The 25,227-nt window shown below is 39.9% G+C and overlaps 1 protein-coding gene across 4 annotated transcripts in view; it reads right to left on the bottom strand.

Moving 5' to 3' along the window:
- The window catches only part of SRBD1 (S1 RNA binding domain 1), a 245,431-nt gene that overhangs the window by 91,913 nt on the left and 128,291 nt on the right, over positions 1-25,227 (bottom strand). For all 4 annotated transcript variants that reach the window (XM_075925416.2, XM_075925414.2, XM_075925415.2 and 1 more), the window contains one exon: positions 5,220-5,302. In XM_075925416.2, the coding sequence (XP_075781531.2) occupies positions 5,220-5,302 (83 nt within the window). The remainder of the gene's footprint in view (positions 1-5,219; positions 5,303-25,227) is intronic.

Below are 25,227 nucleotides of genomic sequence, written 5' to 3'. Positions count from 1 at the left end.
TGACCCCTAGATCCCTTTCTGCAGTACTCCTTCCTAGACAATCGCTTCCCATTGTCTGTGTATGACACAGATTGTTCTTGGGGCACCGGTGCATGTAGCAGACACACACAACTATGTCTACAACTACGGACATTTGCAAGCACTCGAAGAAGGATTTTTACACCATTAAAAATGTTTCAGTGACTGCAGATAAAAATTCAGTTTTAAATGTAACCAGTTCTGCTATTTGCTTTGAAGACAAGGACCTTGCACTAGCACTGGCAGCTGATTAGAAGCCAGTGGAGAGATGTGGACACAGGTCTAAGCCATGGACTTATGCTCAGAATGGCCTATGGAAAGAGAAGGCAGCCACATTCCATACCAGCTGGAGCCACATTCTGTACCAGCTGGAGCTGCCTTAACTCCTAGACTCCTCTTCTATGAGCGAAGAGTGTTGGTTAGTAGATCCTCAGGCCACGTCCTTACCTTCTTCCCTGACTCCTCTCAACTTCCCCTCTGTACACCACCAGGGAAAAACACACTGAGCACAAAGACTGATCTGCCCTATGGAACACTGATGGCTCAGAGTCCTTCTGTGTTCCATCTTTGCAAATTGAATCATCTTACAATAGTGGAGCTAAAATCATTCCACAGCAATTATGGATCACAGAAAGAATTTTACCTAGATAACAAAAGATATTTAAATTCACAATCAGAGTTTTTTCTTATATCCATTGATAATAGATATTCTGATGTAACCCTCTTCCCTGATCAATAAGAATGTCTACAGTTCAAATACAATGCACAGTAATATTGCCAGATTTCCTTTTAAGCACTAGGTCCTCACATAAGGCATATATAACTATTATAGCTCAGCCATCAATGCAACTAACTATCCTGATATGTTTCTGACCATGAAGCTTCACAAAAATGCTCTTAAAAAGCTGGAAAAGTATTTTTCACAATAAACTCAATTATATCTACAATAATTTTCAGGGAGCTTCAGTCAAGTGAAAATTCTGATCCTGCCTGTAAATTGCACCTCTGAAAGAAGCTATTAGAAATCTAAAATTTGGGGTGCTTCTCCTCTACGGTTTTGAACTATACTATAAAACAATAATAAAGCATTGTCCAAATTGGGATTTCAGACTCTTTAATTGTATTTTAGAACGACAATTTACAAATCTATTTTCTGCTTGGGTGGGGTCCAACTATCTGGAAATTGATACAACTAGTAGTACCCAATATCCAAACAGAACAGGATCTATCTTGGGGAAATAACCAGAGATCAACAGCAAGGACACTTGAAAGAGGTCTCAGAGAACACTCCCATATGCTCATAATAGTGGCAGATGAAAGGGTATGTTGATCTTCAACAGATCGCTCAAATTTCTTAAAGAGGTTGAACTTCTCTAGTTGGGCACTCTCTGATTCAGCAACATCCGTGGCCCGGCATAATTTTAGTTAGCTGGTTGTCCACTTATTGTGCATGTGGCCGAGTTTCCTGCAGTCCCATAAAGTTTGTTATAGACACCAGTGGCTCTCAGTGTTTTGTGCAGTTATTTAGCTCTAATTTACCCCAAATGTCTTCTAAGAGCCCAGTAAGCAGTGGAAGTGTTGTAATGATGCTAGACAATATTTACCTCCCATGGTTTGGCAAATTCTCTGGTCAGGTCCTGAGGGTGCCAGTACTAGAGGGATTCAACCTATACTGAGGTAGATACTCTTTCTACCCAGGAGGAGACCACTTTTCAGAAGAAGTGAGGTCTAATGTCTCTTACTGCAATACATAATTCATTAGCACTGTGATACCTTGTACCCAATGTTCACCACTTTTAAAGGTTATGATATAGTTTGTACAAAGTTTGCCTTGTGAAGTATCATTTGAAAGCTCAATCTGCTGAATAATATCTTGATCAGATATGTGTATCAACAGTGTGTGTAAAATTGTACATTATGCGGTATGACTGTTTCTGAAATATGTTGTAATTCTGGGTTAATGCTCACAAAGCATTTTTAAACAGAAAGCTTCTCACTGGCATGCCAGCAAGATGTTAAAAAGCTATCACCTACTTAAGCATAAACAAGAAATTTACATTTCAACGCAGACAATTCAAACCTCAGGCACAGACGGTCTGCAACCTGGTGGTATGTGTGGTGGTGGTGGTAGTGGCGGAGTGGATGGGGACAGGTAATCCTCTATAAACTGATTATTCCTTTGGGAGTAGCCTGATTGGTTAAAAGGTGCTAATATCCAGCAGCTACTTTTCACTCAGTGGGAGTTACTGAGTGCTCAACCCTTCTGAAAACTGTGCTCATATTTAAGAGCCTAACTATGGACTCATCACTCTAAATTTAAGCACCCCATTTAGAAAGTCTTGATCAGGGTTTAACTGGGAGAAAACATCAGGGTTATCCATAGGTATTTTGCCTGCTAAGGCAAAAAACTTTTTTTTAACATCTCACCACATGCGGCTGAGAAAAACAAAAAATCAAAAACAAACAGTGAAGGTAGAGCTGAAAAAAAGGCAGAGACACAATGGTGTGGCACCACACCACCTTCCATAAGGGGGGCACAGGGAAATGGCATTGTTGGCCCACCTCTGTGAATCACACTGAGGGACCAACCTGCTCTTAATTTTGAAAAAAATGCATGAAAATGTTTTAACATTCATCTGTGATTTTCCCTCCTCTAGTAACTGTTCCTCCCCCATGCCAAAGGAACCAGATCATGGATAGGTTAACTTTCTGAGTATACTAGAAAGTTCATTTTGGAGTGTGGTCATACAGAGCAGCTATTACATGTTTATTGTTACTGTGGGTGAATAAAATAATGTTCTTTGTCAAAAGACCATTGCCTTTATATATCCTGTTATTTCATATTTTATCTTAGAAATCAGTAAAAGAATCTAGTACCAAGGAGAAGCAAATATAAAATGATCCTTACGTTCTTTTGGATAAGATTCAATGCTGCATCGGATACATTATTTATTGAGGAACTATATGCTACAATCACTCAGTGATCCAGTAGACCTTTTTCCAGCTCTTAACTGCTAAGATGTAAACAAATAACTGTTTTCCCCAAAGAAAAACAAGTCATAATAGCTTAATATTTTCCCCCTCAAGGAGTTTTTACCCAAAGGTTAACAAAACTTTGAAAAGCAGTAATAAAATGTTTTCAAAAGTGTCATGGTATGCTCGGAAATTTCAGAATTATTTCATGCCAATGAACAAGCATCTTGTAGCTTATGAGCTGATATTTTCACATAAAATGGGCTGACGAAGTTTATTTATCCAAAAGTATTATCTGCACCACAGTGTCATTCAAGTGCAAAGGATAGGAGGGAAAACTTGCAGTGTCCTACCTTAACTGCAGTTGCAATTTTGAAATCCCCTTTTTCTAAACTTTAAAATAAGCATTAGATTTTAAATGCATTAGATTTTAAAGTATTGCAGTGGGCTTACAGCACACCATGCATAATGGTGGTAGCAGATAATGTCTGCATATGCAGAACCTTTTCGGTGCTCGGTGTTTGATGCCAAGCCTCTCAGCTCTTAATACATTTAAAAGGCTGAAGTGCAGCAGGAGAGACCCAAAGCGAGCCAGGATAGCTGATTCCTGGCTTGCGCAGGGTCCTCCCTGCTGCACACCAATCATTTCAATACATTTTACTTTTAAATGTATTTAATGGTTGGAGCACAGCGGGGGGACCCTGTGCAAGCCAGGAATCAGCTATCCCAGCTCATGTTGGGCCCCCCCGCTGCGCTTTAACCTTTTAAATGTGTTAATAGCCTGCTAGCCCAGGTGCGTCTGGGACTAGGCATGAGCCAGGAATCAAGTGATTTCTGGCTTGTGCCCGGTCCCCACTACCACTTTGCCTCCCCTGCCCTCCCACAGAGATGGTGCTGGGGGGTGGGGGAACAGGCTTTTAAGCAGGCTCCCTCTAGCACCGGATCCCCCACCTTGCTGCCTTTGATAGAGGCTGCAAGTGTAGGGGGGGAGCAACTAATCGAGGGACTAGTCAACTATCCAAAAAGCTTTTGCTTATCAGATAGTAGACTAGTCACTTATATTCCTAATCAGAGTATTAATTATTCATAAAATTATAGTATATTTCATTTATAAAAAGTAGTTTTTAACTTATTTTCCAATTATTAAGATTCAAATCTATTCACTAGCCTGTAGCCATCTGAATGCATCTACTCAATAATGAATGGTACAGTGAGTAACCTTCAATAGATGAAATGTTGACCAACAACGTTTTGCAATAAATACACGTTACAGGATACATTTCACTTATTTTTGTACAAGCAAGCATTCAACATTATCTTTTACTGAAGATTTGGCTTTGCCATAGCACTTTAAGCCATACAAATGTCCATTGACCACAATTCCACTCCATTGACACTCATGAACTTAACTTGAAATACAGCAACATGAACTCTGAACTATATAGTTAAATACAGTAGGGAGGTTTATTTCTTCTAACCTTTCAGCTTTTACTTCTGCTTCATTTCATGGATTCATAAAAGCACTCATGTTTGAGAGTGCACTTAAGCACATGCTTAACTTTCCTTACACTTGCTACATTTCTCTAGTCAAGTCTCTGGGATTTAAACAAGTGCTTAAATTATTTCCTCAGCTGGGGGCAATACTTATTTATTTGTATTTTATAATATATAGCATTTATACTATGTTTGTGTAAGACAAACAGGCATAGCCAATAAAATAAAAGCCACATTTAGAAACTATTTTCAAGCATTGCCTTCCCCCAAATAACTTAATGAAACACAAAATAACATGAAAATTGTCAAACATTTTCCAATTTGGCTTTAGTAAATAAAAAAAAATCTGAAATCAGTGTTTTTATTACAAACACCAAGGGAAGAAATAACAAAAGTAATGGCATCAACCAATGGCTTTTACTAAATGAAGGATCAATATCTTCCGCTATTTTACATTATGTGAAAGAGATTACATCCTTACAGATTAGGTTGACAGTTTGATAAACAGACTATAAATTTGGCTACAATCATTTCTAAGTCTAAATCACCACTGATTTATAGCCAAAGAATTTTAATAAATACATACAAGAAAAATATTGAGTACCATCCCACCGATCCCACACAAATCTTTTAAAGCAGGCACATAACTAGTTGACACTTAATTACAAAGCAGTATTTTTATGTTGCATTATATCATGTTGAAATTCTAGATTAAATGATCTGCATTACTTTACCTGATACATTCCAACTCCAATGTGCTTCGGCTCAATTTTCACTAGCTCAGCTAATGGATCTTGTACACGTCTAGCTATGGAAACTGAAAAACAAAATAAGAAAACAACTGTGGTTTTATGTAAAGAGCAGTACCACATAATTACTTTTGTTAATGTTTTGGGTGTTCTAGATATTTAATCTCTCCTTTTTCTTCCCTGGAAAAAAATCAGTGTGAATGCCTTAAGTGAGAGAAAATATTTTAACACAAATGAAAGCAGCATAAAGTTATAATCAAGATTCATAGTTTTCTCAGTCTTTTCCTGACTTCTAAAAATGTAAAGCAGAAATCCATACTCACTGAACTTTTATTAAAAATAATTCAAAAACTAAAATGAACACATATTGCTGCATCAGTGTTCATTTTCATAGGCCTATTAGCCAGCTGATTTTTTAATCCAGAGTCAATTAGTCTAAGATTATTTCACACACAGATGAAATGTTTATTTTTATATAACAGTGTTTTCATACTAAAAATGAGTGACACACATTTTCTGTAACCGAGTTCTGAAATTTCTTCTGAACCCAAGTGGTAGAATTTTAAATGACATTATTGATGTTTGTAGATATTTCTCATAAAGTGAAAATTTAACTCTGGTTCATTACATTAGTTTTCCACAACATAAAAATGTCACTGTACTCTGTACATCTGGAGTTGAATTATCTATAAAACACTAAATAATCACTTTGAAAATGTACTGGATAGCAATACCAGGATACGTTTACATAGCAACTGTCAACCTAAAAACCACCCAGAGTGTATTAAATAGCATGTACACAGAAAGTATCATTTCCAGAAAAGCCTGTGTCACTTAAAAGTCCAAGCACCATAGACTGTCAATGAGACAAACTTATACTGGGACTTTTTTTTTTAGTGATTATTTGGTGCTCTAAAACAGGGGTTCTCAAACTTCATAGCACTGTGACCCCCTTCTGACAACAAAAATTCCTGTATGACCCCCAGGAAAGAGGACTACAATCTGAGCCTGTCCAAGCTCATCACCCCAGGTGAAGGTTTCCAAGCCAGAGCCCTGCAGCCATGGACGGGGGGGCGGGGGGACCAAAGCCTGAGTTGACCACCCCAAACAGGGGCCAAAGCTGAAGCCCAAAAGGTTCATCCCCAGGCAGGGGTCCTGTAACTTTGAGCACCTGCAGCCCAGGACTGAATTCCTTGGGCTTTGACCCAGGTCCCAGCAAGTCTAACACCAGTCCTGGCAACCCCATTAAAACAGGTTAGTGACCCACTCTGGGTTCCTGACTCAGTTTGAAAACTGCTGCTCTAGAAAATTGTACTTAGCATCTCAGTTAATTTGACTTAGTACTGATTAAATACTGATTCTTGATTGAGACTGCCAGGATGCAAATCAAGATGACAGATGACAAAACTTGTTACCACATTTACGAAAAAACTAATTGTACCCAGGAAGGAAGATCTTACACTCAACCTCTTTCCATATGTAACCTGGATACTGCTGGAGCCCAAGAGCTGTTGTAGCCACCCCTCACGTAGTGAGCTCAGGGTTGGCATCTACTTGTAAATAGTGTCCCTAGGGCTAACCAGCCAGGCATTGCTTTCTTCCAATAACTATGAATAGAAAAGTCTTTTCCCATGATTGTTAAACTATATAAGCTTCCTCTTCTCCCAGGCATGTCTGTTCAGAGAAGATAGACTGTTTGATTTATCTGTTCCTCAGCACTGTTCATTGTTGGTAAGATGTCCCTGCTTAGCTACAGAAATTGCGACATGGAATACCAATATACAGGGTGTTCCATCAGTATCAAGGTGCTGCTCTTCAGAGCCCTCAAGAGTGACAGAAAGATGCATGTAGAGCAAACCTACTCAAGGGAAGCTGGATTTGGGTGAGTTACCAGCACAAAATTCCTTCTCACAGCTAAACCCGATGGTCTTGATACTATACTATGTAGAGGCAATGAGCCAGTAAGAAACAATAAAGTACCTCCTTATACAATGTCAAAATCACTCGTCAGAGGGCCAACCATAATACACAGAGAATCTGAAGAAACGAAAGGCTGAACAGAATTACCTACTGTGACTCAGCAAGTCAGCGAGATGGAAAACAGTCACTGGATGCAGTGATCGATAAACAGGCCTATCTGTCTGCAGCTGAGGCCCCCACCAGGTCATGAAGGCTGAACTTACAATGGTGACAAGGGTCTTACTCCGCCACCAAGAGGCTGGTCTGGTAGTCAGGAATCACTGGGTCACAGGGATGCTCTAGCACAATCTCTATGCCAGAGGGGGGCACATTATAGCGCCTGGGCCACATCCGGCTCATCATCAGTTTTAATCTGGCTCTCAAGCTCCTGCTGGGGACAAAGGTCTGAGGCTTGTAATGTTCCATGTGAGTCATGGTTCTGTGCAGATCCTGGAAGCAGCGGCAAGATGCTCCCCCCTTCAAGCTCCTACATGCTATGGGGCATCCAGGGGACTTCATAGCTGACCCTGCACTAATCACTGTCCCCAGAGCTCCTATTGGCTAGGAACTGCAGGGGCAATGCCTGAAGACAAGACAATGCACATAGCCACCTGGCCATGCCTCTGCATAGAAGCCAGACAACAGGGGGACATGCTGTTGTTTCTAGGAGCTGCTTTAGGAGATAAGCAGAGCCTGGACCCCTGAAACACCCTCCCCCCCCCCATCCTCAACCCTCTGCCTCAGCCCTCTTGTCCACCAAACCTCTCAGTCCCAGCCTAGACTCCCCTCCTGTACCTCAAACTCCTCATCACCAACCCCACTCCAGAGTCTGCACCCCCATCCGAAGCCTCACCCATTACCCAACACCCCAAAGGCAATTTTGTGAGCATTCACAGCTCTCCATACAATTTTCATACCCTATGTGGCCCTTCGGCCAAAAAATGTGCTGACTCCTGCTCTACTGCGTGGTACAGGAGATACAACCACCAAAATTTTCCTCAAAGTAAGTTAGCTCCTTCATGAGCAAGTTAAATTGGCATTAGGATTAGGAATTTGAAAGTTTAAGTGAGTAAACGGTTATCCAATAACCCTGGGCTTAATAGTTAATGTTCATGGTTACATGCAAGCTCCCACTCTGTTCCTGGGGAGCCAGCTGCCTCCTTCCTCTCCCTCCCCCCCCACACACTTTGATACAGAGGCAGCAGTGTGGGGAGGCAGGTGCAAGCCAGTACGTGCAGGGAGCCATCTTAAAATCCTGCTCTCCATGTGCACCAGCTACCAGGGAGCCGATTACCACCTTGCATGTAACCATGTAACCGTTGAAATTTTCAGCAGTTAAAATACACATACATGTATTTTAACATCCCTAACTAGCATGTATGACCAGCACAGTACAATGCAGTTTAATGCACTTGGAGAATCAGTCCTGATATGTGGCTATAAATGAACTCTGTGGCATACTTGCCATAAGGGAGCAAATATTTTGTTTCCCACTGTGAACCCAATATGATTATAATAATATACACCTAGATTTTTTTTTTTGCTTTATAACAAACTAGCTTATTATTTATAATGTAATGACTTATTTCTTCTCAGATAGTATCCCAGGATCTCACTTGGGGCCAGCTGGTTATTCCACTACACACTGTACAAATACATAGAAGTTGATGCTTCTTGTTCCAAAGGAACGACAATCTGAAGACAAAATATTAAAGGAGGGGGAAAGATACAAGTAAATAGTCAGGATAAAAATCCATAGTCTCTTTTTCAAAGATGAGGAACAAGATAGTGGGGTAACAGTGGGGAGGGCAGAAAAGATGTGTGGACAGAAAGAACCTGATAGACGCAGAAAGGTGGAAGGAGGTCTTTTATAAGCCACCGTAGAAGCTGCACATTACTAATCTAGGCATACTCCAATAGCTATGGCTAAAATTATATTTGGAGCATAGATATTTCTTTTCCCCAATGGTACATTTACTGGCATACTAGAAAAACAGTGACTAATGAGTGTATTCAAATTAACGTTTGCAGAAGCACAACAAATTTTACATATCTATTTAAATGGTAATTGCAATTATTATAGGTTGACAAATCATTCTGAAAAGAACTTTACTATATAACGATGCTTGAAGCCAATCTAGCAAACTTAATGCCAATTTTTTACCTCTTATGGAAGACTCTTGGATATCAATCACAGCCACAAAATATACCAACTGAATGTGGCATCAAGTACTTCACATTCGAAGATTCACATCACTACCCTCTAATAAAAAGCAGATGTACAGTAATATTAAGCTCACTGCTTGGTCATGTAATACTTTTCGCATCCTTTATTATTTTAGTTTTAACTGACAATGGCAGCTTCCAGACTAGGTTTGCAAAGCACTATTTCAGTGACATTTGATCTGCCCGCTTCTTTATCACAGAAGTTGTGAATTCAAAGGCTCTCACATATGCCTTACTTGTCAAAAACAAAAAATTAATCAGCGCAAGTGCTTTGGATTACTACAAAAATTATATAATTGACAATTGGATTGCCTGTGCTACAAACAGATCATTAACAGGCTTCAAAGCTAGCAGAGCTTCACCCTAGCATACAAAAAACTAAAAATAAATAAAATGAAATGAAATGAAAATAGCTTTGCTGCAAAACAGAAAAGGTTTACCTTTAAAGAAAAGATTTTATAGTGCTGAATACACATAGATAAACTTGACTTATTGAAAGGCTTACAGTACAGTTAAGTAAGACTGCTCAATTGCAATACAACTTTTGACTTAAGTATTTCCTAGCTATAGAAATACTAATCACTATGGAATAAATCTGCATAAGTGTGTTTTTTAGGCTGTGTCTATATTTGCAAGTTTTGGCAATAAAAGTGCTGTTGACATGCAAAAGTCGCCAAAACTGAAAACTCACCAAACCAGTTTTTCTAGTGCTTCCTATCAACAACTCATTGCCACATCTCTAGCTTCCTCATTGACAGAAAGAATAAAGCATTGTGAGTATGTATCCCATATAGTGCCTTGTGACACCTTCACTCACTAAGCTCTGTGAGAATGCGCTACATAGCGCTAGGCAAATTGAGAATATGGAAAACATCATGTCAGCTACCTCTTTTCTTCCCAGACATCTCTGGGCTTCTGGCTTACTTTCACCCCAACTCAAGCATCTGCAGCAAGAGAAAGTGGACCCCAGCTTTCTGGCCCTTGTTGTGAGCACTGTGTAGAAGACATCACACATTGCAGCATACCTACTTACGGACCTACTGGTGGAGGACGATGACTTGTGAGATTTTGATTCAGAGGATATGTAATTTTGTTATGGCAGACCTGATGTACTCATTGGATAGTCTCTTTTGGGTTAGAGTAACCACCTCTGAGTGGTGGGACCACATTCTCACGCAGGTTTGGGATGAAAAGCAGCAGCTACAGAACTTTCAGACACATAGAGCAACCTTCCTGCCGCCGAGTGCTGAGTGACCCCTAAACTGTGGCATAAGGACACCTGAATGAGAGCTGTTCTCTCGATAGAGAAGCATGTGGCCATTGCTTTGTGGGAGCTGGCCACTCCAGTTTGCTACTGTTCAGCTGCAAATCAGTTTGGAGTGGGAAAGTCTACCATTGGGGCAGCACTTCTACAAGCGTGTGGGGCAATAAATTGCATTTTGATGGACAGGACTGTGACATTGGGAAATGTGGCTGGCTTTGCTGAAAAGGGTTTTCCTAACTGAAACAGGGCAAAAGATGGGGCACACATCCCCATTATAGTGACATCTCACCTTGCCTTAGAGTACATCAACTCTCCATGGTGCTTTAGGTGCTTGTGGATCACTGTGGACATTTCACAGACATAAATGTGGGGTGGTCTGGAGAGGAACATGATGCACACATCTTCAGGAACAATGGCTTGTACGAGAGGCTGCATGCTGGCACTTTCTTTCCAGACCAGAAATTTACAGTGGGAGATGTGGAAATGGCTATAGTGATCTTAAGTGACACAGCCTACTCCTTGCAGCCCTGGCTCATAAAGCCTTCCACGGGGCACTTGGCCAGCAGACGGGACCAATTCAACAACAGGTTCCCTTAAGCTGCTGCTGAATGGTTGTTCAATGTGCATTTGACAGATTAAAAGGAAGATGGAGAAGTCTCTATGGGAGGCTGGACCTTCTGGAGGATAATATCCCCACATGCTGCTGGTTATATAATCTGTGTGAAAGTAAGGGTGAAGGTTTTGCCCATGTGTGGAGCATTGAGGCACAGTACTTGGACACACAGTTCAAAGAGCCAAATACTCATGCTGTCAGAGGAGCACATAGGGTGGCCATCAATATCAGGGAGGCTCTGAGGAATCACTTTGACAATGAGGGGGGCCTGACATTTCTGTGTGTTGGGGTTGCTTACCTGCCTCTAAGTGAGGGATTCCTATGGAACCAAAGGGTTAAGGACAGAAGAGCGATTGGTGTGGGTTGTTTAACACAAAATAAAAACTCATGGAAACATGCATGACATTTCTCTTTATTGATGTCTTGTGGTAGGAGATAGTAAGGGTTCTTTGAAAACCTCACAGCTGTGCTAACAGAGAGTGAAGCATAAGGAGAGGAAACCATTACTGGATTGTGAGTGTTTGGGTGTAGAGGAAAGGATGCTGGATAAAGAATTGCACATTTGCAGCCATGAATAGTGATGGGGGGGGATGTTTACTAGGAAAAGAGTTCTGCATGGGAGGCTTTTGGTTCTGGTTTCTATTCATCAGGATAGTACTCCTCAGGATGTCATTTTGGTCCTGAATGAGCTGTAGCATGCACTCAGTGGTCTCATTTATGTATTAATTTCTCTGCTCCTTCTCCCTAGCTCATCTTTCCTCTCTCAGCTCTCTTTGTTGCTCTTTATTCCTTTGACTGATTTGTTGCGTGACCCAACAAATCCTTCACCAGATCCTCACACGTCCTTTGCTTCTTTTTCCTCAACTGGCATGGTCTGTCTGCTGGTGTATTTCTCAAGGCCTAGTCTGCAAAAGTAACCATTAACAATAGAGTGACTACTTTTCATGATAAATATTGTTACACTTTACTAACGTGCATGCCCACTTTTTTCGATTAGCCTGAAGGCAAACACCGATCTCTACAGAAACTGTGATCATGGTGAGTTTTAAAAGTGGGAGGGGAAATTGAGGAGGGAAGGAGGTTTAATGATGACTCCCCAAGAAAGAACAGACCACAGTTGCGCAGCAGTTGTACAATGAAACAGTTCTTGATAATCCTACACTTGTCCACAGGCTGCAGTCACTCTTGCAGACATATCCCTGATGAAGATTAACAAGCAAATTTGGGATGAGTTTTGGAGGCAAGTGGCGGGCTCCCTGGTCCATATGCAGCCAAACTCTGTGCTGCCTTGGTTCCGGCAGCACACACAGAGGACTGCTTTGGGAAAGCGTTGTATCACAGAGGGTGGCAACAGCAGCTCTGCTGTGGAATCTCCGTGACAAAAATTAATAAAGTGCATCAGGCAAATCTTCTACACTATTTCCCTGGAAGATATTAGTGCTAGCTGTGGGTGCATCGATGCTGTATTTGACCATAACGCAGACCCAGGGAATGCTAGCCAGCTCACAGAAGTAAGCCTCTGATCATCCTGTACTGCATTCCCCACCAGACACCTCTCCCACTGCTTAGAGAGCAACATACCACTCCTGCATGGCCACTACCCACTCTGCCCCCAACTCTGGGCACCTTCACAGCAAATACTCGCTGCGGCACCACCTCCATAATGCCCCGCATGGCTGCCACCCACTCAAACCTGCCGACCTGCAGAGCAACATACCATTGCTTCAACGCCCAGTGTCTCTTCCATGTAGAGTTGTTATGCATTCTCACAAACAGTGGGACTTGAGAAAATTAAGTTGGCCCTCATCATCTGTTGGCCCTCTTCAATCTCTTCATCAACTTGTATCTGAGTATGTGGGACAAGTATTTCTGGCTCTTCTTGCTGAGAACTAAGCACAGTCTCCTGGGGTTTGGTCGTGGGGTCCACACACAAGAATCTGACCAATCCTTCATAAAACCAGCATGGTTTGGGTACAGCATAAGACGGGCTACTTGCCTCCTTTGCTTTCTGGTTTCCCTGCTGGAGTTCCTCGATTTTGGCTCTGCACTGCAGGGTTTCTCACTCATACCTCTTCTAACATAGGGCTTGAGAAATGCGACCATTCATGTTACAGTTCTTACAGATCACTCACAGCTCTGATTGCACTGATTCTTTACCCCACACACTGACTAGATCCAAATGTTCTGCGTTGCTCCAACCAGGAGAGTGTTTGTATCCATAACCACCACCCGTTTCCTTGAGAATATGTCATGAGGACGACCACACAATGATGCAAGATCTGCCCATATCTTCTTTATCTTTGGCTATCCCTGGATGTGAGGATGATGTCTGCCAAGGGGGGGGGGCATTGATGGACTCTTAAATGGCTGAGGCACCAAATTTGTGCCCTCCAGATTTTTCCACAATAGTGACAACTGTAATCTTGAGAATCTTTGAGAAGTTCTCAAATTGACTGTTTTGCCCTTTCTTTCCTCTTTTGTTGCTTCTCTGTCTCCTGAGCACGTCTGTTCTCTCCTCACAGTAAGATGTGGCTTGGTGCACGGTACAGTGCCACTGTTTTATTCTGGGTGATTCTTCCCCAAGATGTACTTTTAGTAACATCTTTGAAGTGCTTCTGCTGCCCTTTGCAAGCCCTTACTTGCTGACATAACAGAGAAAAGTACTTCCTTTGGGTGGCAAGTATCAGGCATACAAACTCAGTTGCCAATCCAGTGGAGTTGGTATTTCATGACCTGTGCTAATCTATTCATGACCTGTTTCATGAGTATTTGGTCCTACCATGAGGGCAGGGGACTGGACTCGATGACCTCTCGAGGTCCCTTCCAGTCCTAGTATTCTATGATCTATACTGAAGTTGGTTGCAGAGAAAATGCTGAAGTTTGTTTATCAGTCTTCCCAGCTGATCCTGAGAATTCTTCTGAGACAGTGATGCTGGAACCACTCCAGCCACTTGAGATGTCATCTAAAACTTATCCAGGTCTCACACCCATCGAGAAGGATGGGGATAACTGCCTTATTGGCAGATATCTATAGTTGAAGACTTGTTTGAGTAGATTTCCAAAAGATATGCTGGCACAGCAGATCCTGTATTCAATTTCTGTATCAGTGTTGTCTGTTTGGCCAAGGTGGCTGGCAAAGTAAGAGAACATTTTCCACGGGCTCTCCATTGTTGGTAATTTGTGGAGTACAAAGAGTAGTTGGGGTGGTAGAATGCCTTGTTTTTTCCTAATGTTGAGGGAGAAATCAAGGCTGCGATAAGCATCTGCAAAAAAGGTTTAGAGTACACTGCAGGTTGGTCTCTGTGCATACAAGAATGACAGAATCATCTGCAAACTAGGAATGTAAAGCCGATTAACCGATAAGTAAAAGCTTACAGGTTAATGCTATAGACTACAGGCATTCATTCCCCCCCCCCCCCGGTACATTTTTTAGCAGGCTGGCCAGCAGCCTGACTCAGTCTCAGTTTGCACCGGATCCAGGACATATCCCCACTGAAGCTCCCAACAGAGGCTACTATCACCCCACGCTGCTGCCTCTGTATCCGAGGCAGCAGTGCAGGCAACAGGCAGCCAGTCTGCAAGGGGAGCTGGTTTTTAAACTGGCTTCCCTCATGGACCAGCTTCCTCCTGGCACCCGCTGTTAGAGAGGCAGCAGCACGAGGTGGCAGGGGGCTCTCCAGGAGTGAGTCCGGAATGACTTGGCTGTCGGCCTCACCCACGGGGAGTATAAAATAGTTGAGTAACCAATAAGAACTCATGAGGTTAATCAACTATTCAATTAACCGATATTTAACATCCCTACTGCAAACTGAAGAAATCAGTGATGACCATTCTTATGATTGGAGATGACAAAGACTGAGAAGCTGGGTCTGCCCATATGGACCAAACAGGAGTATCACAGCTGGAGAGGGTAAACAGAAGCACTTGAGGGGAGAGGGTTCTCACTTCCCACACAAAGCAAATCAATACATTTTATATTTTTTAAATATGTGAAGCAATATAGTTTTAGTACTAAACCTGATGAAGTGGTTTTAAGTTTGCATTCTAGTTTGAATAAAAATGATGCATTTTAGAACATTTATATGACAACACATTCTCCATTTCTGGAAGTTGTTCAAGGATATTTCATTTTTGCTAAGAAAACATGAATAGCACTCTGATGGCCACACAGCAAAAATAAAATAAATTTTATCTTAAAATGTCAACTAGGTGAAACATGCAGGAGATTTCATAACTCTTGAAATGCCATAATAAAAATAGATTAGTGTAACTGAAGTAAATCTATGTGAAGAAAACTGAAAAATAAAACATGAACCCTTTTTACTCTTTGATTTGAAACAGCATTTTTAACTTCAACATTGTGCTGTTTTTCATTTATCAGAAAATATAATCATACAAACTGCATACAAGCTGATGCAAACTCTCTATACATTTGTCATTATGTATTATAACATTTGAAATGACAGTAACATTCTGCTGCCATGCAGGAAAGCAATATAAAATGTAAGAGTTTAAGAGGAGAAGAGGGGGTAGGCTACATAGCAGGTTTAACATACATGCTTTTCACCTCTGAATGTCTGAGATAAGATACAGAGAAGATCCAGATGTTGAAACAATGTCTTGTCTTACTCAAATATTTTATCGCGCTTTACAAGACAGGTGATGCAGCAAGTTTGATGACCTTAATCCACTATATACTAGACATTTGATGCAACTCAGCCACCACATGGCTTAGCATTTTTGCCAGTTTCCACTGAGGTGCATTGACAGGGCTATGGGGGGAAAGCTTGCACAACTCAAGCTAATAATATCAGCTCACTTCTATGTCCACAACACCAAAAAAAATAACTGTTTTATCATTTAATTACTCATACACAGAGACACATGAGGAGAATTCACCTTCTGACAATTCTCATCTTTAGACAAAAGGCAATATTTTAACTTCTATTATCCAGACCTCACGTTCCCTAAAACTGCTAATACTTGCCATAGCAAGCAATATGTATTGTTCACATAAGTCAGAACTGACATTACTTTTATTTCCTACTACTCAGCCAACTCTTCAAGTATCTCAGGAAAAATGACTAATGAGTGAAAATTTCAGGATTTGGCCCTGAGAGTAGAAAAAAAAGCTTTCTTCTCAAAGTTCTTTCCCAGTATGTTCCATCATCGCAGTTAACAGTGACTGTGGGACATTTCACTTGTCAGGTACAAGACCAGATAGTAGTTAGACATTCTTAGCTGAGGGCCCTTAATTATGCTACCTGTCTCCCCTCATTGCCAGCCAGAATTAGAATATGGTAGCATACAAAGAGCAACATAATTGCACCTTTTTTAACTGCACACTGACAGGAATCAAGCCAATTTTAAAAGAAAATGAACTAAAAGAAGATTCAAAGCCATTATACTTTGACAAAAGGAAAACTGACCATAGATGGGGAAGCTATGGAACTGACTGTACACCGAGATCTACAAATGCATTAAGAATACACAATCTGTGAGAAGGAAAAAATAATTTCTTGTCCCATTTCTTTCATTTTTAGTAAGCCTAAGCATTAGCGATGTTACAATGTGTGTAACTGATTAACCACGTAACCACTGAAAATTTCAGTGGTTACACGAGGGGTGGCCGGTAGTACCCCGGGAACCAGACCAGGAGCAGTGTTTAGCCATGCGGGTAACCAATAGGCATCCCTACTAAGCACTGTTTGCAATAAGAAGAAATAAAAGATTCTCAGCCAGAAATGGGAGTTTTAAGTTGATGACATTCCTTTAAACACAAGAGTCTTTACATCAGATAAAAAATGTGTCCTAGGCAATAATGGTGTTGATGTGGCTATCCTCTATGAGTGGGAGCATTTATTTAAGTTGTTATAGAATGTGAGGCTTCCAGATGCAACCACAAGCTATTAGGCTATGATTGTTTTCAACTTCAATTTTGTCATAAATGAGAACATTCTGTATTTTTATTTTAAAACCTCAGTATTTTGTTTTTTGCTGAAACATGCTACCACAAAATATACAAGCAACCAAAAAAAAAAAATCAGCTTAGTATTAAACCTACATTAAAATGTTAAATGTGAACACAATTTAACAGATACTAAAATAATTAACAGACCAGCTAGCAATTTCATCATTAATTACTATCACTGTATAACTCAATTATAAGTATGGGAATATTCTAATATTTAAATATTGTATAAAGATTATTGTGTTCAAGATCAATTACTCTCCATAAGGATCTGCAGTAATGTTTACCCAGTGATCAATTTTTCAGGTTTCCTGAGTTCTAGACGTTTTCTATCCCATTGACTTGAATTTCACCCTCTTCATAAGGGATACAGTAAAATGTTCAGTAGTCTTTTCATAAGTATTCCTTCTAAGTAGGCCAGGATTTGTAACACAGTTTTGAATTCTAATGTATCTTCGCAGTGGGTTTTAAATGTGTAACTTATTGAAGCAACTGCTCAACAGCTGTATCTCATCCAAAATTCTTTGGTAGCAAGCTGGCAGGTTGTTGTTTTAAAAGGTTATATTTTAGTTCACTTTTAACTCCATCAAACTGATAACCAGTCACTTGCTAAAGATTAATGAAATAACGAATTACAATCTTCTATTAGCAAAATACAGAAATCTCTAAAGAGACATGAATGCAAAAGGAAGTTCAACAAAAAAAAAACCTATGTATTATTTTATATATAAAAAAATGAGAGAAAAATAAAAGGGCTTATTTGAAAGTAAATAGATATAGAAATAGATATTCAACAAATAAACTTCTTCTGCCTGAATATTAAGTATTTCTGAATTGATATTTTATAAGCTATCACCATTTTTGTTCAGGATGAAATGGCGTACATAGCACTGGTTCTTTTTCTAACTGAATCCTGAAATGACTGACACTTACTCATTCTCTGAAGTCTCATTAGATGGTGCTAAATCAAAAGGTGCTTTCTTCCCTGTCTGTTCAAACCGGCTGCTTAAAAGAAAAACAGTTAGTGTATGTTTACAATTAAACTGGTATTAATTTTAATCCATTGCCACATTACCATTATTACTAAAAAGTAAAACTTTCTTAAAGTTTTCTATGTAAGAAAGTTATTCATTGATTTCAACAATAAAATATTAATCTTTTCTATGTGACCGGAGAGTTTCTTATGCTATATAATAAGAAAAGAATAGGCAATCTTGAGGATTTAGTGAATAGCATAGCACATTGCCACATATAAAACCCATGTTCAAGAGCAGCCTTGCCTCTATTGCTCCTTTACCTGGCAAGGCCTTGAAACCACAAAAATGAGAGACAGCCTCCAGGAGGAGATGTATGTGCAAGAAGGGAAGGATGCTACTTTCATCATTCCTTCACACTAGTGCAATCTTGTTTTGCAACAGACTTCAGTAATGTTGCACTTTTGGAGAAAGCTACCTCCAGCAATCCCAGATGACTGAAGAATATGACGAGATTATACCATGAAAAAAAAATACAAAAAGGAAAGATCCAGAGGAACTGGTCTACTGAATTCTGAATCACTCAGGAATGAGGAAACCTCTAGACATGCACCCAAGCAAATGCCAACAAGGTAGAAAACAAGCACGTCAAGTCAAATCTGGGAACCACACCGTTACAAAAAATGTACAAGTGTCTATTTAATCACCAAGGTTAATCTAGACCGGTGGTTCTCAATTTTTTTTCCCCATGGATCGCTTAATGATCTTTCCAAATATTGTTCGTACCAGTAGCTAACTATCATAAAAAGCTTTGGATAAAAGAGTTATATTTAAAAAATCTTAATAATAAACACTACAATAAAAGTACACAACTAATATTTTAATATCAGCAGGGGTCCATCTCCAGTCACAGCAGCCACAGAGCTGAGGCTGAGAAGGGAGGCCGTCTCTCCCCAGCAGACGCAGCCCTGGAGTTGAGGAAAGTCACTGCTTTCTCTGGCCAACCCTGCATATCTCATATCCTTCGCCTTTTCACCCCATTGCTCCTTCCCACTGACCTCCTATTTCTCCCCCATCTCACCCCACTACCCCCTTCCATCTACCTCCTTACTCCCCCCAAGGTTGCCATCTCACCTTACATGTAAGGATCCAGAGTCCTAGCACCTAATTAGTGGAGCAATGTCTCTCGTACGCAGTCACCCGGTGTGCGCATCTAAGAGGGGATTATCTGTGGACCACCTGAATGGAGCTCACAGTTCACTGGTGGTTTGCGGATCACAGTTTGGGCTTAGACAAAAGTACACACTGGCAATCCACAGCCAACAGGAGCTGCAATCCCCTGTACAAGGCAACGTTCACCCAGGGCAGGCAGGATGGTACAAGGCCCTGTGCCTTTTAAGTCCAGTGGAGGAGCTAGGGGAGTGCCAAGTGGGCTTCTGACTTTACTGTTCAAAATAGCTAAGACCTTTCTTCAATGGCTTATAATACCAGTGCACAGGTTAAAGAAGGGCTGGAAGCTGGGAACTTAATGCCATTTTTTTTTTTACACATAACCACGCCCGCACAAAGCCCAACAATATGGGATTGCATCTACAGTGACAACGAAGGAAAAATGGCAAACAGTCCGTACCTAGAGTTGTAAATCAAATAAATCCATTTGGCTAAGTAATTCCCATTAAGAAGTGAAAACCCATTCAATAGCAATTTTTAAAACCTTTATACTCCTTCCTCATAAGGAAGATACTATAGAGCATTTCAAACAAAGACTGCTCTATCATACTGCTCAGTACTAAAGTAGAATATGTGTGCATTATAGATACAATTCTTAGGATTTCCATTCACTGTAGGATTAAGTTCAATTTTATTTATAAACCACCAATAGTCATACTCCAGCTACTGCCAAGGACCTGCAGCTCTATCTGCTTACTTTCTTCCTCTACTCATCTAGACCGAATCTCTTCTCTGTCCCTCCATAGTGTGAAATTCCTCATATCTGGAGCCACTTTTCTGAACTTCCCTTTCCCCCCTGCAACTCATGTCACATTTCAGAAGGAAAAAGAAATCATGTATTTTCCACCACTCTACTATGATTCAGTGATTTATTAATTTCTATAAATCTTCTTGGTAAAAGAATCTGAATGAAAGAGGTAATGCAATACAATTTTATTTTTTCTGCATTATAATTTCTTTAATATGCTCCAAAAATAGCTGATGCCATGTACTTCAGTCAACATAGTTATAATACATACAGTTGATTTCCCCTTATTCGAGATCTCTAAACCTATGTAACTCACATCTACCCTCTGTGATGCTCCATTGCTATTTACTGAATCTAAACTGTTGGGGGACGTTTAACCAGAAGAATTTTGTATGATAAAAGTTTTTGAAAAATGACCTCTTTTCAGCAGCCGAGGGGAAGTGGTGCTCTTTTAAGAAAATGAAGAAATTAGCTCAAGTAGACATCAAGGCACTATGTCCCACACATCTAAGCATCAAATGATTTTACTTTCCTTAAGATAAAGTCAGAAGAAATTATATTGTCTCCTATCTTTACCTTCCATTTGTTGGGCACCATGACAGCTCTGAACTGTACATCTCTATCTTTAACAGCACCCAAGGGTACTAGCCCCTGTAGCATGACAGTCTCAAAGTCCCAACAAGCCTATAAGGTTTTCTCTTGCAAGGGAAAGTGCAAATGGTTTGCTGAACTTTGAGCATACAATAATCCAATGTATTCTGCCCTGTGGAGAGAAGACAAGCAGATGGGATTTGACAATGCTAAGCCAAGCTGTGTTAGGTGACCTTTTGCTCTCTGAGAGTCTATTTATCCTCAGAAATAATTCTTTAAAGCAGTGCCTTTTCAATATCGTACTTGCAAACAGAATGAAACACACGTTCTAACCCTCTTGGTACTGAATGCCCGTGCAAAATGTAACTTTAGTTTATTTACATATTTGCAGCTCACTCCTGCTAACTGGAAGATACAACTATGAAGTCAAACACAGTATCCCAAGTCCTGACAGGCTAAGAGGAAGATGGGTGTTTCTTAGATTCACTGTAATATGGGAATCAAAATGCACTGATCTTGCTTAAGCAGGTAAATACTACATTTAAAAGTGCTTCATTGCACTAAGTGCAATTAACTTAGTGCTTCACTGCACTAAGTGGTAAAGACAAGGTTTAGTATGGTGATCTCTTCTGACAGGGGGTAGTATAGATGTCCTTGTCTGTAAATGGTAAGTGCCCTTTCCCATCCTACCCATGTCTAAAGAAATCTTCATACCATGGCTTGTCTGTATTACTTGTATAAGCTGGTGCAATGGAGCACACCAGGTTTTTTATTTTGGTTTTAAATAATTAAGAAAAACAGAAAGTAAAATGCTTACAAGACATTTTATCAAAATGGTAAAACTTCAAATGTAATGTAGTATCTGAGATTGAGATATTCCTAAATTAGTATTACTGTTCCTGAACACACACACAATCAGACCTGGCACATAATCTTAGATCACAGTAACCCCTTTCAATGTTCATGCCACAATTTATCTCCAGGACTCAGCAGCATTGCTGTTGCTTAAAGTTATTACAAAACATTAACTTTATCAGCATCCCCCCCTTTGGTTAAGTACAAGAGTTGAAATAAACATTCTTGATCAGCTACTGTTTACATTGCACAGCCAGTCAGGGACCATTCAATTTAGACATTTTTATCCGTGAAAAACACAATATACATCTTCTCCTCTACACTGCACCCAAACACCACCAACAAACAAACAAACAAACAAAAACCAATGCTGTGTAGTGTGTAGCTAACAAGATTTTCAATGATCAAGGAAGTAGACAAATCCTTATTTCACAGTAAGCTAAATAGTTGTACTTCATAATAAACCAAAACAACAAACTGAGCTCTTATGCTGCCTTGATGTGCCACTGCTGCATGATTTATATGTGCACTCTGATTCCAGCAAAGAGACCTTAAAATAAATTTTAATATAAAAGCTCAATTTAAAACAGCCTTATAAATCTAAACTTAAGCTTTATTCTATGAACAGCACAAGATGACCCCCTGTCCTCCAAAAAGGAAAAAAAAAAATCACACATTTTATATCAACTCAATCTGATTTACATAAACTGTTTGAAATTCTAAATACATATGATAACATTATTAATTTTGAAATTTACCAGATTTTAAACTCTAAGCTTACTTGCCTATTCCAACCATAAAATTCAAAGGAAATCTACTATAAGAAATTACACCATTTTGGACACTTGTTAGGGTTTGCAGAAAAATTATTTTACCGGACTACAGTAAAAAAATATAAAAATAGTTGAACCACAAATACGATGTAATTACATGTACTATTTATGCACAAACAACATAATATTTGATGATCAGTGTCAATAATGGAGAAGTCCATCCCTTGTTAAATTATATATCACTTTTGTAATTCATACCCTAAAGCAAAAATCAATGAAGCAAGATGGATCTTACATGGTGCCATAAAGGTCAACAGACTCTGACTTTAGTAGGCTAATAGAAACAGGAAGTTCCAGAGCAGGGCTGTGTAATAAAATGGAGGTGGTTCACCAGCGTTAGTCCTTGGTGGGACGCTGCCGCTATATTTAACTGCACTTCTGCAGGTATAGGTAATCACAACTTCCACTGACTGGGAATGGTGATCCGCGACCAACAGGAGCTGCAATCCCCTGTACCTGTGAAGATGCAGGTAAATACAGCAGTGTGGGGGTCTGCCAGGTACTAATACTATTTGCCAACTTCTGATCCAGAGGCAAGAGCTCTGGAGGTATTGGATCTCCAGCCCCAAACACTGAAATCTAGGGACAGTCAGATAGAAAACCTTAGTTGACTTCAGTTACAATAGCACTAGATGGTCAGAGACGCAGGCTCCCAGGTAACCAGGACCTAAACCTTGAAGAGACTAATGGATCAGGGTCAACAACCTAGATCACACTCAGAAACAAGAAAGAAACTAATACTGTTTCTTAGAAAATGGATTTAATACTGTGTCTGTAGTTCTTCCAGGCTAACACACAGAAATTTGCAGCAGAAGATTTAGACTTCAAATGGTCCCCAAGGTTAACCCCGTATTCGAATAAATAACGGATAAAGACACAGAAAGCACAGACAAAATCGCTTAGTAGGGTCACATGAAAACAAGTTGTTTCACTAGAAAATGCCATCTGATATTTCAGGGATCCAGAAGCATAACTACATTGTGAATACCATGCTGAAAGGATGTGTGAATCCATTCAATAATGAATAAAAACAGGAGGGCTACGTCTACACTGGCATGATTTTCCGAAAATGCTTTTAACAGAAAATTTTTCCGTTAAAAGCATTTTTGGAAAAGCACTTCTAGATTGGCAGGATGCTTTTCCGCAAAAGCACTTTTTGTGGAAAAGCGTCCATGGCCAATCTAGACACATTTTTCTGCAAAAAAGCCCCGATCGCCATTTTCGCGATCGGGGCTTTTTTGCGGAAAACACTACTGTGCTGTTTACACTGGCCCTTTTGCGCAAAAGTCTTTCGGAAAAAGACTTTTGCCCAAACGGGAGCAGCATAGTATTTCCGGAAAAGCACTGACGATCTTACATGAGATCGTCAGTGCTTTTCCGGAAATTCACGCGGCCAGTGTAGACAGCTGGCAAGTTTTTCCGCAAAATCAGATGATTTTGCGGAAAAACTTGCAAGTCTAGACACAGCCAAGGAGTAACGTATCTTAAGAGGTTTCATTCAACTCATCACAATCAGCTACATCCTGTCAAGTCTGGGATTCAGTCAACATGCACTCATATAAGTTACGCGTCAGCCAGGAAATAGAATAGCAAATACTACACCATCTGTGTTCTCTGGTAGCAAATCAACCAACTCCACCATTATTAGAATGGCCTGCATACTGGTGGTAGCAAAGACTGCATCACCTCAGCAGAGGTTAATTCACTCCAACAATGGACGAAGGTTAGTAGTTTATGCTGGTCATTTTAGGCTTTTTAGCAGTTTTTTATACCATTCATCTGCATATGGAGCCTCACAGAGCCAAATAAACTCCCAGAGGTTGATAGAGAATATATTCTAATTTATCGGCAATCCTCTTTCTGCAGGTTACAGGATTTATTTCGGCACACATCAACCCCTTACTCTGTACAGATATGAGGCTGCTAGAAGACATAACAAGTTCAAAAACAATCCTTTAGTTTTTGACCAATCTATTAAGATTGCTAATTAACGTCAAATGTAGCAGTAACTCTAGCTAAGTGAACACACAACCATTTATTCATTTATAAGAAATGAATAATAACATATTTTAGGAAGGAAATGTGTATAACATTTTTAAGTGAGAAGTCAGAACTGAGAGTGATAAAAGATACATTTAGACAAGCAGTTGTTGCTTAGCAGTACCACAAGTGTGCTTAAACACATAAAATGTGAAAGTGAATTCTCCTATAAAATGTATTATCTAATAGTTTACATTCATATAGCTCAAGGGAAAATATGGGGGTACTCCCTAGATTAACAAAAAGAGAAAGACACCACTTTCTACTTTGTATTGAGAGAAATGTTAAAATGACAAACAGTGTTAAGATCACAGCTACCTCACATAGTATGTCTGCAGTATCTTTTATCTTAAGTATAAATGTCACACTACATCATGCAACTATCAGCTTCTTTTAATGTAATAAACTCCATTTTGTACACAGAGAACCTAACATGATGCAACATAATTTTAAAAAGTTAAATTGGACACCATTTTATCAGACACCCACTAATACCAACCAAGAGAAATCCAATATTAAAACAGGAAGATGCATTCAAGAAGGAAGTAGCTAATGTAGTTTTGTCAGTTACTTGAACTCTTTTGCAATACAATGCTTATATTATGCTGTAGTTCTCTTGAAAATTCATCATTTAATGTTAATAATGTTCACAGGGTTGCCAGCCCTCTAGAACTGTCCTGGAATCTGAA

The sequence above is a fragment of the Pelodiscus sinensis genome, chromosome 3, assembly GCF_052426305.1.
Source record: "Pelodiscus sinensis isolate ZL-2025 chromosome 3, ASM5242630v1, whole genome shotgun sequence".
NCBI lineage: Eukaryota > Metazoa > Chordata > Testudines > Trionychidae > Pelodiscus > Pelodiscus sinensis.
Note: the sequence above shows the minus strand (reverse complement) of the source record. Positions and strands in the feature narration are given on the sequence as shown.